This window comes from Mesocricetus auratus, unplaced genomic scaffold, assembly GCF_017639785.1.
Source record: "Mesocricetus auratus isolate SY011 unplaced genomic scaffold, BCM_Maur_2.0 Super-Scaffold_100020, whole genome shotgun sequence".
Taxonomy (NCBI): domain Eukaryota; kingdom Metazoa; phylum Chordata; class Mammalia; order Rodentia; family Cricetidae; genus Mesocricetus; species Mesocricetus auratus.
The window spans coordinates 35,967,165-35,984,899 of NW_024429201.1; the positions used below are offsets into that span (position 1 = coordinate 35,967,165).

General features: G+C 41.6%; 2 protein-coding genes across 2 annotated transcripts in view; one reads left to right on the top strand and one right to left on the bottom strand.

Moving 5' to 3' along the window:
* Positions 1-3,200, top strand: part of Polr3g (RNA polymerase III subunit G) — a 29,685-nt gene extending 26,485 nt beyond the window's left edge. The window contains exon 8 of the mRNA XM_005065696.4: positions 1,020-3,200. Within this exon, the coding sequence (XP_005065753.2) occupies positions 1,020-1,106 (87 nt within the window). The 3' untranslated portion in view covers positions 1,107-3,200. The remainder of the gene's footprint in view (positions 1-1,019) is intronic.
* Positions 3,201-5,388: 2,188 nt separating this feature from the next.
* Positions 5,389-16,918, bottom strand: Lysmd3 (LysM domain containing 3). The gene is made up of 3 exons (XM_005065517.4): positions 16,734-16,918; positions 11,873-12,138; positions 5,389-8,658 (listed from the first exon to the last, which is right to left on the bottom strand). Exons 2-3 carry the CDS (start codon positions 12,125-12,127, stop codon positions 7,996-7,998), a joined length of 918 nt encoding a protein of 305 aa, XP_005065574.1. The 5' UTR covers positions 12,128-12,138; positions 16,734-16,918; the 3' UTR covers positions 5,389-7,995.
* Positions 16,919-17,735: the final 817 nt, after the last annotated feature.

Sequence of the window (17,735 nt, forward strand, 5' to 3'; positions counted from 1 at the left end):
TCTGCTGTAAGTAGTAGAGATGTAGAGATGAGGGGATAGGGTTAGGACTGAGACAGGCTCGTGCTGTATGTGTGGTCCAGGCTGGCCTCGAAGTCTGCAGTTCTTCCCCTCGGTCCCCCCAGGCCTCCCAGGTGTGAACCACCATGGCTCGTCACTGCATAGCTAATTTTCCAGTGAGTTTTTTCATACGTACGTCAGACCCCTGCTTGTCCACCCTTCTCCTTCCATGCCCCGGTGCCCTTGGCATCGTGCGGTTTCCATTCATCCCTAAGTATCTCAGTGTGGACACAGACCTAGGGCTCTCCCACATCGCAGTACCATTGGACTCAATATGATCCAGTATCCAGCCACTTTTAAATTTCCTTGATTTTAAAAAAAAACCTTTTTTACAATCCATATAGACTCCATACAGGGCAACTGGCTGAGAAGTCCTGATCTGTATTCAGATGGGTTTTTGAAGTTTTGATAGAAGGCACACATGTCTTTTGACACATTTCCAGGCATGGTTGGCTTACTCGGCTACAACTGAAACATCTCCAGAAGCTGAGATGCAATGCGGTTTCCACGGGTTTGGGTTGGAAGGAGATTGAACTTTGGATGACAGTCCCTGTGACGACGCTGTTGCACTTTGACCTGGTGCCTGGGTTCTGAGGCACTGTAGACTACTGATGAAAACATGTATTTCTCTGTGGTCAGTGCACTGGTGGAGTAAACGATCAGTGTCTCAGCTCCTAACACCCCGAGTCGCTCCGCCAAGGAGTGCTGCACAGCCCCTCCCGTGCTCTTGGCTGGTTAGCACCTGAGCACTGTAAGAAGTGGTTCTGGAAAGAAACTGGCACAGGTAGAAACACATGGAAACCGTTCTTTACAAGCAGTCACAAGCACAGGCTGCCTATTCCAGTGTTTTCTTTCCTACCTCAATTTGGTATTTAGAAGCTAGAGACATGTTACTTTTGGTGTTGTATTCTAAAATGTTGCTAATTCACTTTATTGACTTACTACTATGTCCTTTCTCTTAGGAAAACGACTACATTAACTCCTACTTCGAAGATGGGGATGATTTTGGTGCAGACAGCGATGACAACATGGATGAAGCGACCTACTAGCCATGGGATTTCGCTCGCTCTCTCTCTTTTTTTCTGGTATAGCTTCAAGCATTTGGATTTGACTTACTTTACTTCTAAGATTAAGTCCATATTTTCTTTCATTCAGTGTTTCATTTGACGAATTCTTACCCTGCTCTTCAGAACTACTCTATGTTTACACACGTGACCTTACCCCAGCACCTCTGCTACCGGCTGTGTAAGGAGTGGTGGTGTGGAGGTTTTTGGTCTTTGTTTTATCTGGATTTGAATGTGCCTGAAGACTCGCTCAGTCTGTGTGTTCGTACTTGAAAAAGATCACCCCTGCTACCTGCTGACCTTTGGTAAAGCTGTTACTAGTCCTAGTGGATTTCTACCGATACCGCACATGGAGCACTTTAAAAACAAACTGGAAGATGATTTCTCTTACCCGGTATGCTCTGTTTTATCACACTGACTGCATAGACTCAGCATGTTCTTATCAAGTGCAGATGAGTGTTGGTGGTAAGAAACATGCTCACAGCAAACAGTAGTGACCTAGGTGAGATAACCCTCACAGCTTACATCTCAGCCAAAACAAAGGCTGTCACGGGGAGGACGGTTATAAATGCTTGCCTTTGGGGGTAACTCCATGCCTTACAATGTATGAATTAATGATTTCACTATACTAAGTTTGATTATCTTCAATTTGTTGAGTTTATGGAAAGAAGTAATTGAGACATACTGTTTATTCTCTGCTTTGTGTAAGTGGAAATGAGTCGTGGTTGTCTAAACTTCATGACAGAATGATATCTGTGAATACAATGGGGGGGCAGTACCCTCAGTTTTATAGCACCAGATTCAGAAACAGCAAGTCAAGTCTAGAATCATGGAAATGAACTCAGGTCATTCTGAAATTACAATCGATTCTTCTTGTCTTAACTTACAGGGTGACTCCCCTGCAGTTTTATATTTTGCAGAGAAAATACCCAGAACCCTTAACCTCTAAGGATTTTTAACATGCCAAAGGTTTTCAAGGAAATGCATATTTTGCATTTCAAAACTAATATATTAAAATTATCTACCTAAAGGATAAAAACCTGCTTTCCCCTTTGGGGAGAATTGTCACTTATTACCTTCTGACCTGTTTTTTCTCTCAGGATCAAGATAACCTTGAAATTGAGCTTAAGTTTTTGTGCCTTAGTTTCTCCACTTGTAAACTGTTTCCTATAAAAATTGTTCAAACACTGACCAGAATTTATCAAATATGCAATCTTTTACTTTACAGAAACAATGGTGTCTTAAATTTGATTTTTACTCTGTAAACAAGTGTGCTATGGAAAATGAAATAGTTGTGAGAAACATTTATCTGTTAAGTTACATTTCGTTTTTCTGATCTTGTATCTGTGTTAGAAACTGTAGTTAATTTGTACGGTCTGGAGAGATCTCAACATTCCTTTCTCAGGAGAAGGATCACTTTCAATGGCAATACTTCTTCAAATGCTTCTAGATGGGTACAATGGCCCACGGCTTGTCTATATAGTGCTGTACTGACCACATGTGACTTATATCCAGTTCCCAAGAGCTTATAAAAATGTTTTAGGACTCTAAGTGGCAGCATGAAAAGTGTTTCAAGCTCCAGTGTATTGGGAAACTTCCATCAAGTTTTTAGTGTTGATGGCAAATGCTGTTATTTGGGAATAATAGGTACTTAATTCTCTTACATTTGGTACCAGAGCCAAATATGTAGTTTATAGATGCTCTATTTTCTGTTTCTTCCCTTTATTATAAGTCTTCACATAACTGCTCATATCTTGGAGATGCACTATTTTCCAGTTAGCCTTCACTATTGTGTTCCGGCCAAGGGAAGGACTTGCTCTGGGCCCCTGGCATCTCCTCTAAGGACATCCATCCCCCTTTGAAAGATCACTTTACAACTTTAAACATACTAATTTTGAGAACATGATTTTTTTTTTCAGGTTGCTTGACCAACATAAATCTGTTTCCTTGGCTTAAGCTCTGAGACTGTGAAATTACTTTATAGAGATAACTACTTAATGGTTAAAGTACTTACTGGGACTGTGGGTAAAATGTCTTTAACATTATCTTAACAAATAAAACAAATTGCAACAATGCTAATTTTTCTGTATTTGTTTACACGTATAAAAGTTAAAAAATAAAATTTTGGTCTTAATTCTAAGATGGTTTACAGTAAACATTTATTTGATAGAGAAAACAAGTTAATTCTGACTTTCCTCTGTGAAAGTAACTTCATTTATTGAGCAGGCACAGTTGTTGAACAAACTCCCACCATGTACAACAAAAGACAACTCTTGCCTGTAATTGGGCAGGGAGAGCATTCTCACTGGTTTCTTCCAGTGTTGCTGGAAGATACCAGGAGCCTCAGAGGATTGCTGTCCCTCTTTCCATCCACACCTTCAAGTGACAAGTGTCAGAGGAATTGTAAGCACAACTTAAAGGTCACGTTGCTTTACAATACAAACACATGAAAAAGATGTTTCCCCTGAAAACTTTCTTAATTCTTTCTCATATGTATGTATGTATGTATGTATGTATGTATGTATGTATGTATGTATACTTTGTATATGTGGTATGTACCTAAGTGTGTTTGTAGGCCAAAGGCTAGGTAGTCTTCCTTTATTACTCTTCATTTTGAGGGATCACCAATCCCACTAACTTGTCTGGCAAGCAAGCCCAAGGGACACTCTTGTCTTTGCCTCCCTTGCAGTAGGATTGCAGGTGTGCAGTTTTTACTGGAGTGCTGGGAATCTGAACTTGGATCCTCAGGCTGTGCAAGAAACACTTTACTGAGACTTCTCCTGAGTCCCTAATACTTATACTCTTGAAAGGCAGTTTTGTTTTATAAACAATTGCAATTTACATGTACAGCATCTCATGAGACTGCGTTGACTCTATAAGCTGGCCTGGACGTACCAAGTCTTATTTACCAGGAACACAATTCCCCATAGCCATTTATCTAACATGTGTTGATTTATATTCTATGGATAATCCAGTGGCTACTGGGTGTAACAAGTGGGAAATCTGAATCCATAAATGTGTAGCAATCTGAGTTTCCACGCAGCTGTGAACTACACTAACACAACAAACATTGCAGGACATGTTCATTAGTGAGATAGTGGCACAAGCATCATAGAAGTAACCAACCACTTTCTAGTTAGATGTAAGCCCTGTTCCACTAGATGAAACCCACACTTGGCACCATTCCTGGGCAAAAACAACTACTGTTAGACATACCATAGTCCTAACAGAGAACCTATTATGCTTGTGAATAGATTGAATATTAAACAGACTCCTACTGACTCTCAACTCAGCTCAGAAAGCTTCTATTTGCAGTAAATTGTGACTATTGCACACATCCTCCCAAGGCTAAGGGATCATTGAGGAAGAGAAGGTGGAAAGATTCCAACAGCTCGAGACAGTAGTAGATGAATACTTAGAAACATCTAGACAGCAGCGTAGCTATAACCATGAACTGTTGGGACAGCATAGACAAGACATGTGCAAGCTCAAGCCAGATCAAATGCCAGCATGACAAGGGAATTTGGGCACACAATCTCACTTCTAGCCACGGAGCAAATGGTAAATGATAGCAGCTTAGAAAGAGTCAGTTTTCTGTCAGAATGTCTCTCATAAGTCAGCCACCATGCTCCAGTGGAAGGCATGCATCCAAGAATATTTGGGGCAGCAAATTAGTCTGTGTGTGTGTGTGTGTGTGTGTTAAAGGACACAAGGTTGGATGTAAAGGGAAGAGGTCAATCTGGGAAATTGGGGGTGTGTGGAATCTGAACAAAACTTGAACTAATGTGAAAAAGATTTCAAGTAGCTTGAAAAAAGAAAATTAAATGTTTGCTTTATTCAATCACATTCCACAACTTCCATTTTGATTAATAAAATAGAAACTATTAATATTTTGCATATCCTTAATATATGAAAACAAGGCAAAAAGTTTAAAAACTAGTTTTACAGGTGTACATGCTAACAATAGTTTAATACATTTGCAATTATATAAAATACATTATACAAAAGATTTATAGCTTTTGCATACATAAAATGAATTAAATAAAGCATTCATATATTCTATGATCTAACAGTGCAATATGCACATACTTAGAAAAAATACTGATTTCCTGAGCAACAAAGTTGTAATTCAGAATCAGAAAGTCCCATGATAACGCAGTGTTTAAATAACTCAGCCCTAACCCTAACACTCTGAGACTGGATCTCCACATCTATTTCTAACTTCAGCCTTCACATTTCCAGTAAGACATTAAAGAAGAGCAATCAGTGACTAAAGAGCGGTTGATTTAATGAACTTTCCACGCCAACAAAAAGCTTTTAACAATCAAACTCCACTGGAAAAGAGAATCTGAGATTCACATTCCTTCCAAAATCATAGCACAGCCAGTGGACCATGACTTTGTTTTGCTGAGAGGACAGTGAAGATATTTAAACAGCTATCCATTGGTTCAAAACAAACTCAACCACATCTAACTCGTCTTTAACAAGCCAAGAATTTGTCCTAACAATATCGGGTTTTTCTTTACTTGCAATTCCAAATTTTTAAGTGAACTAGTATCAATGACTATGACTCAGTGCTCTTATATTTATAACTGCACACACACAAAAATTAAAGCCTCAAAGCAAATTCAAGTAAGGGCTTGAACATGATCCATAGTATCAAACCATGACAATTGTACTTATGATGTCTAGAATATAATGAAGTTTGCAGTTGCCAAAAATTTGCATACATTTGCAAATGCATATTAATATATTTTTCAAAATTCTGTTAAATGCTTAAATTTTTTCTTTTAAAGATGAAAGCATAATTCTACATATAGGATTATATTCAAGTAGTAACTCTAAAATATGTAGGAAAAATAATTGTTTGGTTGTTTCCTAAGGATGTGTTGTATTTCCTTCAAAAAGGTGCTCGAGACAAATGATTTAACCAGCAAGTACACCTCATCTTTAAACATAAGTTATCACGCCCTCATTACAATTCCAAAGTAAAACCAGCAAAAAAGGAATCACCAACTTTATAATTTTATGTTTGATGTAAACAAAGTTTTTCGAAGGTTATGTAGCCTGTGTTGTTGTCTTTCATTTTCTACCCTAAAATTTGATTTTTCAGCAGGCTTAATAAATATTATGCAAAGTAGCTGTGTTAACACTGAACATAATTAAAGATCACACTCATTTCAAATTGCGTGTGGCATGCTAACACAATTAAAAATTATTTTAACTAAGATATACTAAGGGGATCAGTTTACTACAACTTTCCTATTATAAAAATACTTTAAAGGTAATTTTCTAAACCCCTCTGATAGATGTAGGGGCTTTACAATGACTGACTTCTGTGTCTTTTTGTAGGTGCTTTTTCTTCTCAAAGTATATAAAACCCCAAATATAATAAATATGTATTAATAATTCCTTGTATCAGGATTGGAATTTGATATACAAAAAATGTTTAAAAAGCTGAAACATTGTTTTAAGAAATAATGTCCAGAAAATGAGGTGATATAACATATTTTAAGGTATGCAGTTTATCACACAGAAAACATGTGGTCCAGATTTGACCACCTGCACTTATATTTTAAAAATACATATTTAAAATTAAACACTGAAATCAGCATACAAAAGCTTTTTAGCCAAATTTGTTGTCTTACAGTGGACTTAGAGAATGCCACCATAAGCCCTTTTGACTGATCCACACAAGTGTGGTCTGTGCTTCTCAATGTGACGGTGCATATTAGGTGGGGGCAATCTGAATTGGACATTCTCTTTTTGAAATAAAGCAATCTCCCTGCTGATAATATAAAAGTTGTTTACTCATCTTTGCTTAATCAATCCTTATTTTTCTCAAGACCTCAGAGGCAGATAGTACAAATTGGTTTATTCCACTAACATATGCTTAAAAGTGAAGATACACAAATTCACATAGCCTATGGAATGATATTCTACGGCAGGAAATCTGACAGCTTTTCCACTTTAATTGTAAGGTGTGTATGAACTTAAGTAAAGTGACACTGTAAGGCATTAAGTGTAATTAAGGCATGTTACTATTTGTAATAGCAATGATTAGTCACAGTATATAAAGAGAAGTTTGCTGAATATGCTTTTCTGTATAACACTTCATCAAAGAACTACAACATGCTTCCAGATATCAGATACAAGTATTTTTCTTTTTAAGGATAAGTGGGAGTGAGGCTGGAGGGCGGTCCTAAAGTACCCTCCTTCGTGGACTAGGTCTTGACCTAGTTCAGTGTCCTTGTGGCCAAATGGCAAGTTTCCAACACTAAGACATTATTCTGGGGTCTCAAAATACTTAATCAATTTGTTAGCCGCTATTATAGAAATTATAAATACATTTCCATATCTGTTTCTACATTTGTTTTCATAGCATGTGTTAAAACTCAGTTAACTCAAAATTGAGTGTTAAGTACTTGGTATCATAAATAATTTTAGAGTCAAAACTTTTACAACAATGTTCTGGTGGTATGGTACTGAATTTTCTTCAGTTGTAAGCATTTTAAACACTTGACATGAATAACCTTGAATTAAAAAAATAATCTTTTAAAAAATAAATTTAAAGGTAACTAGTCTTGAATAAGAAAAATGAGAGCATTTTCTAAGTTAGAATTCCTAGACATACATTTAAATTAGTTTCTGCTTTAAGAACTGATAGAGCAGATGAATTCTGACCAGTTTCAATATAAAAAGCAAATGTGTGTGTTTTAGACAATCCATTTGTCAAAGGCTCAGGGATTCCTAGGAAGGTAAAAACAAAGCATCCTCGACGTTCCCAGATGGACTCTGAAGCAGCTTTGGGAGGTCTCTGAGCCACCATATCCCATATGCACACATGATCATCAACCCTGATCAGGGCTCACGGCTACACTCTGCGTTGAGCAGCAGGAGGCTGAGAATCTTGCCTATACAGTCTGTGGTCATCTTGTTGACCAGCATGTATTGCTTTTGTTGGACCGAGTCCATTTTCTGTTTCTCTGTGCTGTGAGGGAGGTGTGAGTCCTGGATGCAAATGTGAAGAGCCCGCTGTTGAATGGTGACTAACATCTACTTTAGCTAAAATTTCATAATACAGCAAATAAAATACCGGCGTTATTATACCCACTATCAACATTATCACTACAGCTGTCCACCAACCAATTCCCCAGTCTGCTCCGTAGTAGGGATCCTTTCTGGGAGCGCTTCTGCTGTCCGGCTCACAGCGGACCTGCTGTGCCGCTAGGGCAGACACCACCTCGTTCAGGTTCTCCTTCTTGGTGTCGGTGCACTTTACGATGTGTTCTATGTCCCGATCCACTTCTTTCAGGAAGCTGCCAGCTGACTCACTGGGACAAACAGAGTCCTCAGCAGCCACCATTTCCTGCTCTTGAGCACATGGAACCAGTGGAGGATGAAAACCTTGTCTTCCTTTCAGAGGATGAAGAGTTTCGGTCAAAGAACTAAACTTTTTAACTGGAATTTTGATAGACCTAAGGGCAAAAAAGTCTTGATCACTGATGAGATTGTTAACTCTTTTGATATCTGCTACCTGCAAAAAAGAAAAACACAACATTCAACTGAATTCTAAAACTAGACATAAAACCTTCATCTATTCACTTACTTTAGAGGGAAAAACGCTGAATTCCATTCTTACTATTAGTACTGGTACCACACCTAGATTTTAAACTTACTTGTATATGAGAGTTCTAAACACTAAATTTATCTAGTGTTAGGAGATCACCAATGACTTTGTATTGCCTCCTAGATAGTAGTAATACTAGTTAATACTCAGATAGTTTGTCATTTTTCTTTGTACATCATACAAATTTACCATAGGTAATGTATGCTGGCAAGCAATTTGTGGATAAACAATTACTGGTACTAATATTCCTGTATTTCAACCTGGCAACTGGAGTATAAGAACATTAATTTACCCAAGTTAAAAGGGCCATATTTTAGGAAAACTAAAATGCCATCAACACTACAAGCACCAAGATTCTAGTTATCTCTCAGCGGGGGGAAAACTGCACCAAATATAATATAGGCATCTGTTACCACTCTAGTTGGTGCTGTGAACCCACGAGAACGGAGCCTAAAAATGAGGCAGTCTAAAGTCTCATTCAATAGCCAAGTTTATTCAGAGCATCAGACAATTTATACTGTGAGGGTTAAGGAGAGTATACAATCACAAGGACAAGCCACATATGGCAGAAACCTGTTTTTCCATAAAGGCATGTGAACAGCAACAGCTGAAGTAAACTCACTCCCATTCACTGCACCTGGGAGGAGCACAAAAATGTTCCCAGAACAGTTCCATGTTTTGAAGACACTGAGATCACAAGACTCTTGTTTCCCTGGAGCACTCAGAATCCCCCATTAATGGACTGTGTTTCACCAGCATCCCTGTGCTACTTTCAGAGATGCTGACCTGTGAGAGGTTGATGTTTAATATGCAGTCCCTCTCCTGTCTTCTGAAACTATTTTTCCCTGAGTCCATCGCTGTCAATAAATTGGGTAATTACTCCAACATCAGGCTCATAGTTGCCTTATAAAAATTCTATAATTCCCACCGGCTCCATTCCATTCTGATGGGAAAAAGGAAAGACGGCTGTTTCTCAGATTACCAATGAGTAAGCCAGGTTCTCTCCCTGCCTGTGAGTTAGTTCTAGGAGTTACGCTTAAGTCAATGCTTCAAGCTCTTATCCTGTGCTACCCAACTAATGGTAGAAGAGTAGAATGAGTCTAGGGGAGCCTTGTCTGCTCAGCTCCATGGGGGATAATGCCACTCAATGATACAGAGCCCTGTGGAAAGCGGGAAAGGTGCACTCAGATTTCAGATACAGTGGCTTTTAGGTGCCTGAGATGCGAATGATCTTCAGCAGAGGTAAAGACAGATGTCTAAAACTCAAAGAAGAGGATGTGAGGCTGGAACGGAAAACATTATGAGGAAAACTGAGAGGAGAGCACCCTGGAATACTAACATTTGAGGGATATGGAAGAGAACTGAGCCAAGAGTGGTCAGGAAGGCAGTATTGCATGGTGGTCAGGAGCACACATCTGTCAAGTTCAAGTGCCACATTCTAGCTGTGTGTTTTAGGGTTAGTAACCTCTCTGCTACTCCATTTCCATACCTGTAAAGTGTCAGTGGTGACACTCCCTACCTTGGAAGGCTGGTGTGAATACTAATGGGTTCAAATGTATTAAGAATACTTGGAGTAGCCATATACACAATATCATGATACTGGCTTTTACTGAATATGAAGAGCACAAGACTGAAGCCTGCAGTGCCAGGTCAAGCAGACTGTTTAACAGGGAGCAGTAAACAGAATCAGACTAGTGATCTGTACTCAGAAAATGGAAAAACATCTGACGAGACAACTCTCTGTGCTTTGGATGACTACCGGAGAGAGCTATAGACTAACAAGGAGCAGAGAGAGGAGAGTACTTATTCCCAAAGTATGACCCCATGCTATTTTAATTTCTCTTGCTTTCCTAATTCTGAATTTGGCATCTAAGACTTATCATATATCTAGGCTATGTCTCTAAATATACTGCATATTTTTGGGGGCTATGCTAACTAACCTGAACACATTTAGAATTACAGGCCCGGATATTTCATTCCCCTCATCACTATTTTGTAACAAGCATATTTTCAATATAGCAATGACTACTGACTGTAGAGGCAGTGGTAAGTCCATTCGTGAGCTAATGTTTCTTTGCAGGTTGAGTGTTCACAAGGGAGCACTCACAACAGAGTACTATGAGCAAGCAGCTCTCCCTCCATGGCCAATGCCTCCTGTGCTCTGTAAGCTCAAGCTGTCAGCATTCCTGCTTCAGTCCTTAGTGATTCTAAAGTGAAAACCACCTGCCCATCTCTCTACCTCATCAAAAATACACTCCAACAAAAAACTTCATTAATCTTTAAATCTAAAGCTACAATTTATTTTGACATGCTATGAGTAGCTGGATTAATTACTTTAACCTGAGAGCCTCATGGTCAAAGAAGTTGTTTTTTAAATCTTATTTAAACTTACATACATACATCAAATGTATAAAAATGTACATTCTTACAGTAGAGTAGTATGACAAGTCACCAGTAAAGAGATTTCAAGTATACAAATATTTTATATAATGAAAAATTCCATAGATGGAAATATTACAAAGAGAGAAGAAAGTGATACAGAATTTCACTTTATTAAAAAGAGCTCTCATGTTAAGCTGAAAACAAAAGCAGGGCTGTAGGGCGCTGTGGGGTTAGATGCATGTGCTGCTCTTGCAAAGGACCTGGGTTTGGTTCCCAGCACCCATATCAGGCAGCTCACAACCTGCACCTGGACTCTGGGTCCAGGAGAACCACTGCCCTCTTCTAGCTGCCAATGAAGTAAGTCTATAAAGTTATAATGGATAGCTGAGATACAAAAAACACAAGCTGCAGAAAAATACACAGTATATGCCAACTTTAAAAACAAAATACAGCAAGCCTTTATTAGCCCCTAAGTACCTATTTATATAGATATTTACAAGCACAAAGAGAAGGTACAGAAACATACCAAAGTGACAGACTGAATTAGCAGAATTCAAGCAGTCACTTAAGATGGTAAGAAGGTCATGTTCACAGGTATGAGAGAGCTCTGTGCAAAGAAGAAAAATGAGCAAACAGGAAAGGAAGGAAGGTAAGAGGACACTCCAATTCTGGCTGGGTTAATGAACAAATAATTGACTCTGGACTCTGTCATGCAAAAATAAATTAAATGAAGACTTACCGTACAACAGTACTGAAGGGCTACTGCATTTAGAGTGTCCCCTTCCTGTATATCTTTTGTTAATATAATGATGTCATCAAGCCTGTCTCTTGATGTGCTTCTTCGAACCTTTTCCTTTCCCCTGGACCGAAGTTCATACACTTCAGTTTCTTCTTCCAACACATCATTGTCTGTACAATTTCCAAAAGTATGTACCTGGCCACTGGCCTGAATTCCTGGGAGGGAAACAGTTCGATTCTGATTCCTCCCTGCCATGATGCTATGATCTGAAGGAAGAAAAGACAAAACCTTGGAATACCACCGATCCATCCATTGATTTACATATCTTACACTCCAGATCCTTCTTTTTCAGATAATCATTTCAGTTACGTAGGGCGGAGGTTCACATTCTGTAACTGCGCAAGTGCAGCCCTGACAGCAGGACAACAGCCTGGGAAGAGGTCAGCAAAGGCTCACATGCTCCACTCAGGACTCTATTCACCCTTAACTTTCACACGGCCCAGGGCTACAGGTGTATGCAACAGGTGTACAATGCAAACATCTACACACAATAGTGAAGAACAACTTCATTTAAACCATTATCTGGTACACGTATAATTTTAGCATTTATTAAAAGACAAAGGTGAATCTGAACACTGAGGTGTCCTTGTCCTTGCTCCTTTCTGTATCATGAATTCAATCTGTCTCGTGTCACTGGCATGGCTCCGTGGGATGTTGCTTGCTGCAGGCCTGACAACCAAAGTTCATCTCTGTGACCCACGTGGTACAAGGAAAGAACCAATGTCCACAAATTGTCCCCTGACGTCCAAATCCACGATGTAAAGAAAATTATATGAAACAATGAATCTTGCCTGAACTTGTGGTACTGTACAACACAGAATTGTCAGCATTTTCCAGAGTTGATCAACGAAATGTTTTAGAGCAGCCAATGCTGAGAATGCCATTTCAGTTACATGACAGTGCAAAATGTCAGATGTTTATGTTCAAAATCTCAAGGCAGCAGTTCTGACAGACTTTTCATTAATTGGTTAATGTATTTATTGTGTGTGTACTGCCATGAGTAGGTGTCTGGGTCTTGGTTCTCTGCTTCCACCATGTGGGTTCTGGGGATTGATCTCATTTCCCCAGGGTTGGCAGCAAGTACTCTTACACACTAAGTCATTCTGCCAGTCCTCTAAAAGCAATTTTTTCAAACAAGCATTGTAATAAAATACTATCCAAAATTATATTCATTTGATGTTACATGCTGAGACATGGCAATAGGAAAATGTTAAGCATCTTTGTTTTGTAACAGAAGCACTGTGCGTCTATCGAGTGGGACGCTCTTCCCTGGGAGCTGTTAGTTAGCATCATGTGACATCATGACGTACAAAGTGTCTGTGTGCAGAAGCAGGGCTGCAGGGACATGGTGAGCAGGCAGATGCCTCAGATACCCAAGTCCATGATCCTCAACTGATTTTTGGTTATTCTGCTCTCAGAACCCTTTTACTATTGTCAGATACTTCATAACTCCACATTCAGGTATGTGACCCTAGGTGTGGTTGAGACCCTGTGTTTTAGAAGCTGAGACTGTCTGGGTGTGGTGACACACACCTTTCATCCCAGCAATGGCAAAGCTGAAAAACACACATATCTCCATGATTCAAGGCCAGTCTGGTCTACATAGCGCGATGCTGTCTCAAAAAAAAAAAAAAAAAAGTAAAAGATGCTGTGGTTCAATGAACCATATATACCAGGAAGAAAATTAGAAAGTTGTCTAATTTCTTAAGATGTTTTGACTGTTTACAACATACAGTTCTGAAGGGATCAAAATGTATTCTACACACACACACACACACACACACACAATACTTCTATGAATTCAATCAAATCTTTCTTGTTCTTTATTATGTTTACAGTGTTCTGTCTGCATGTACACCTGAACTCCAAAAGAGGGCACAAGAGCTGGGCGTTGGTGGTGTACGCCTTTAATCCCAGCACTCGGGAGGCAGAGGCAGGCAGATCTCTGTGAGTTCAAGGCCAGCATGGTCTACAGAGCAAGTTCCAGGACAGGCTCCAAAGCAATACAGAGAAACCCTGTCTCGAAAAACCAAAAAAAAAAAAAAGAGGGCACAAGATCTCATTATAGATGGCTATGAGCCATCATGTGGTTCCTGGGAATTGAACTCAGGACCTCTGGAAGAGCAGTCAGTGCTCTTAACCTCTAAGCTGCATTTGACTTCACATGGGATTAAATGCCTCTTCACTTCTAACTCACTAGATCGTGTAAAATTCAGAATTTATACTTATTACTGTACAGGATATACTCTGAGTCATGTTAAATTCAGAATTTCTATGTATTACAGTACCGCATATACTCTCAGTCATAGGTCACAAGTAGCTCTATAGTTGGTTATAGGTCACAGGTTTGCTACTGACCAGGGATGTTTCTTTGAACACTTTTGACTTAATTCAAAGTTCTCATCAAATTCCTTTATATCCCATTAAGACTGAATGGATTCTATGCATTTATATTTATTTATACTTGTAAAAAAAGCACATCCACTGAGAACTGGGCTAAGAATAGTCATCAATGAATACACCTTCTTTACTTCAAAGTCACTATCAGCGTGCCTCATCAATTCTGTCCAATTCTCATTAAGCACAAGAGCCTGAAGAACAGATCTCACATCCAGTTTTGGCTTCTCTTTAATTATCCATGCAAATCAGGACAGATGTAGTAAGACAGGCTTTGCAGATAAAAACAAAACAAAGCTTCCCAACTTCAGTGTGTCTCAGACATGGAACAGGAAGTTAAAGCATCCATTCCCAAATGCAGTGCCCTTCCCTTAAGATACGGAAGATGAAGAGCCAGGCACAGGGATGGGTGTGATCATTTTGCCAGTTAGCTTTCTTTGTCTGTTTGACAGACACTAGAATCATCTGAGAAAAGGAAACTTGAGTTGAGAAAATGCCTCATTTGACTGGCATATAGGTAAATCTGTAAGGAATTTTCTTTTTTGGGGGGGGTTCAAGACAGGGTTTTCTCTGTGGCTTTGAAACTACCTCTTGTAGACCAGGCTGGTCTTGAACTCCTAGAGATCTGCCTGCCTCTGCCTCCCCAGTGCTGGTATTAAAGGTGTGTGCCACCACAGCCCAGCCTACTCCACTGTGCGTGATGTGCGCCCCCCCCCCTTGGCTTCCTTCAATGATGGACTGTGACGGGGATGTGTAAACCAAAGAAACCTTTTCCTCCCCAAATTGCTTTTGGTCATGGTCTTTATCATAGTAATAGAAATCAAAGGACATCGATTAAAATGAATTCCTCTAAGACAGCAACTTCTACACAAGCGTGTCATCTGCACAAGTGTGTTATCTCAGTGAAGATAAAATCTTTTAGCAAACATGGAAAAGGAGTTCCCAGGGGAGGAAGACACCATTAAAACGTTATGTCATGGAATCCTAGCATGCAAAATGAAGTCTAGAAGGGTGCATTCCTGTTTTGGACTCTATGGATGAGAAACAAGTGAAAAAACAAAAACTAGGCAAGGGGGTGGAGGGTGATGGCAAGGAACACAACTAACTCCAAACTCACACGACAAAAGATGATAGTCTCTCTATGAAAAACATACCTAGGTTTCAAAACGACTTCATTTCATTAAATCCAGCCCTTAAAATCCAGTTTCCAACCTTGCGTTACAAATCCAAAGGTCTCTATTTAGAGAACACTAACCAATAGCCATACATTAGAAGCTTGATTCAGCTGTTGCCACAGGTGTTGTGTTACTGTCCCAACTAAAGAAGGCCCACAGTTCACATATCAATAGCAGTTTAAAGTCACTATCACATCTGTTTCTGCAAGGGCATTTATCCGAGTCTTTTCTTAAGAAAACGCACACACCTATACTCTAGGGAATATCTGTCAGTCTCGTGGAATCAATCGGCATACATACAAGTATCTCTTTCGTATTCTCAAAAGCCATCCATGATCAGAGCTTGGTTTTGTCCTCCTGTAAAGCTTGCTCCCTGACATTCTTAGTACAGCTACCTAACATTTACTGGGAAACGTCTAAAAGCCACTGGGGACAAAATTTACTTATATCCATCTTTTTCCGTCACGATAGGTTTCCTAACTGGGAATCGAAAGGCCCACACCCTGACGTTATCTGACTCTTCCTCTAAAACGACAGGGGAGCTGAAGACACAACCTGGACACACTCGTGTCTGAAGAACCAAGAATCGGCTGTGCTCGTCGGTAATCCAAGGGCCAAGCTACACACTTTGGCCCAGGCAGATGATGATCTCATCAAACTACTAAAGATTAGAAAAGTATCCGAGTCACCGGGCTCAATTCTCTTCACGTCTCTAAACTGTCTACGGAAGCTGGATTCGTAAAACTAGAGCAGGATGCATGCTGCCCGAAAGTGATCACCGAGGGAGAGCCGGCGTGTTTGCATCCGCTCAGCGACCTCCCAAACCCCCGAGGTGCTAACCTCACAGCAACTGCTGCTGGGGGTTCGGTCGTGACCTCAGGCCGGGGCGCGACAGACGACTCTTGGGGCACCAGCCAGTTCAGCACTCGGGACAGAATCACCCCGGTCCGATTATAAACCGGAGCAACAACTACAGAACTTGCTGCCCGCTCATCCCGCTCGTCTATTTTTTTTCCCTTCTCCTCCGGCCGCCCCCTTTGAGGACTGCATCTCTGATTTGGAAGTCGCAGCATCAGGCCGGGACGCTGGGCAGCGGATGCTACGGGAACTGACTGTCGTGGAGAGGGCTGCCCGGAACCCAGAGGTCCGCGTCCCTCCCGAACCCGGGGGAGCAGCCCCGCGGTGACCCCCGCCGACGGCCCGCCCGCCCGGCCCCCAGCCTCCGTCACCTGTCCTCTAGCAGGGGCGCGGCGACACGGTCACGTCCGCCACCACAGCCGCGGCCCCGGGAAGCTCATGACCGGCTCCAGGTTCTCTCTCGGCTGTCCCGGGTGCGCCGCGGCCGCCGTCCCCGTCTTCCGGACCGACAGCCGCCGCCACGTCCGCAAACCTGCGCTACGTCATCGCGTAGAGTAGGCGGAGGGGCGGGGGCGCGGGCGGGGGCGGGCCGCCCAGAAACGCCCGGCGGCCAACCGCAGGCCCACGCTAGCACGCAGGCGCGCCGACGCCACCGGGGGTGGGGGGTGGGGAGGAGGTCCGGCTCCAGCCACGCCTCCAGCCACGCCTCCAGCCACGCCTCCAGCCACGCCCCCTCGGGTGGCGCCCAGCCCGGCCGGGAGCCTGCTGGGTGCGGGTCAGGGAGCCCACGCCCCCCAGTAAAGAAAGGCCGGCTGAGAGTAGGGTGAGCGGCTGCGGAGAGACGCCGTGCGCTTCTCCCCGCTGGGTTTCTGAAACTGTCCTCCCCGTGCGGCAGAGGAAAGCACAGTGCTGACGTTCCTGTTTAGGAAATCGAGCCCACAGGGTAGCGAGACAGGCAGAGCGCTGGGTCGGGAGCGGTCTCGGGTCGCTGGGTGAGCAGAGTGAGCCATCTAGAGCCAAACCCAGGAAGCGTTTGCCCTGGAGCTACACCCCGAATGGGGACAAAGCTGTCAACAACTTGGAACTAACCTACTCGGATTTGAAACCTAACAAACTGGACGGACGTCACCGGTAGCCGGGGTTGCACTATCTGATGACAGGGAAATAAGAACCCCATATGTCTCCCGGCTTAATTTTTATCGCGACCTTGCTGAAGGGGTAGATAAAGTGTTGTATTTATGCAAACGACCGTACGGCTTTGTAATGGTGTGTCTGGTATTTTGTGTGGGCTACAGGCGCTGCTGCGCTGTGACTGCTTACCGTTTAAGTCCACATTGCTTGAACGCTCGATGTACCTCACTTCCCTTTACAGT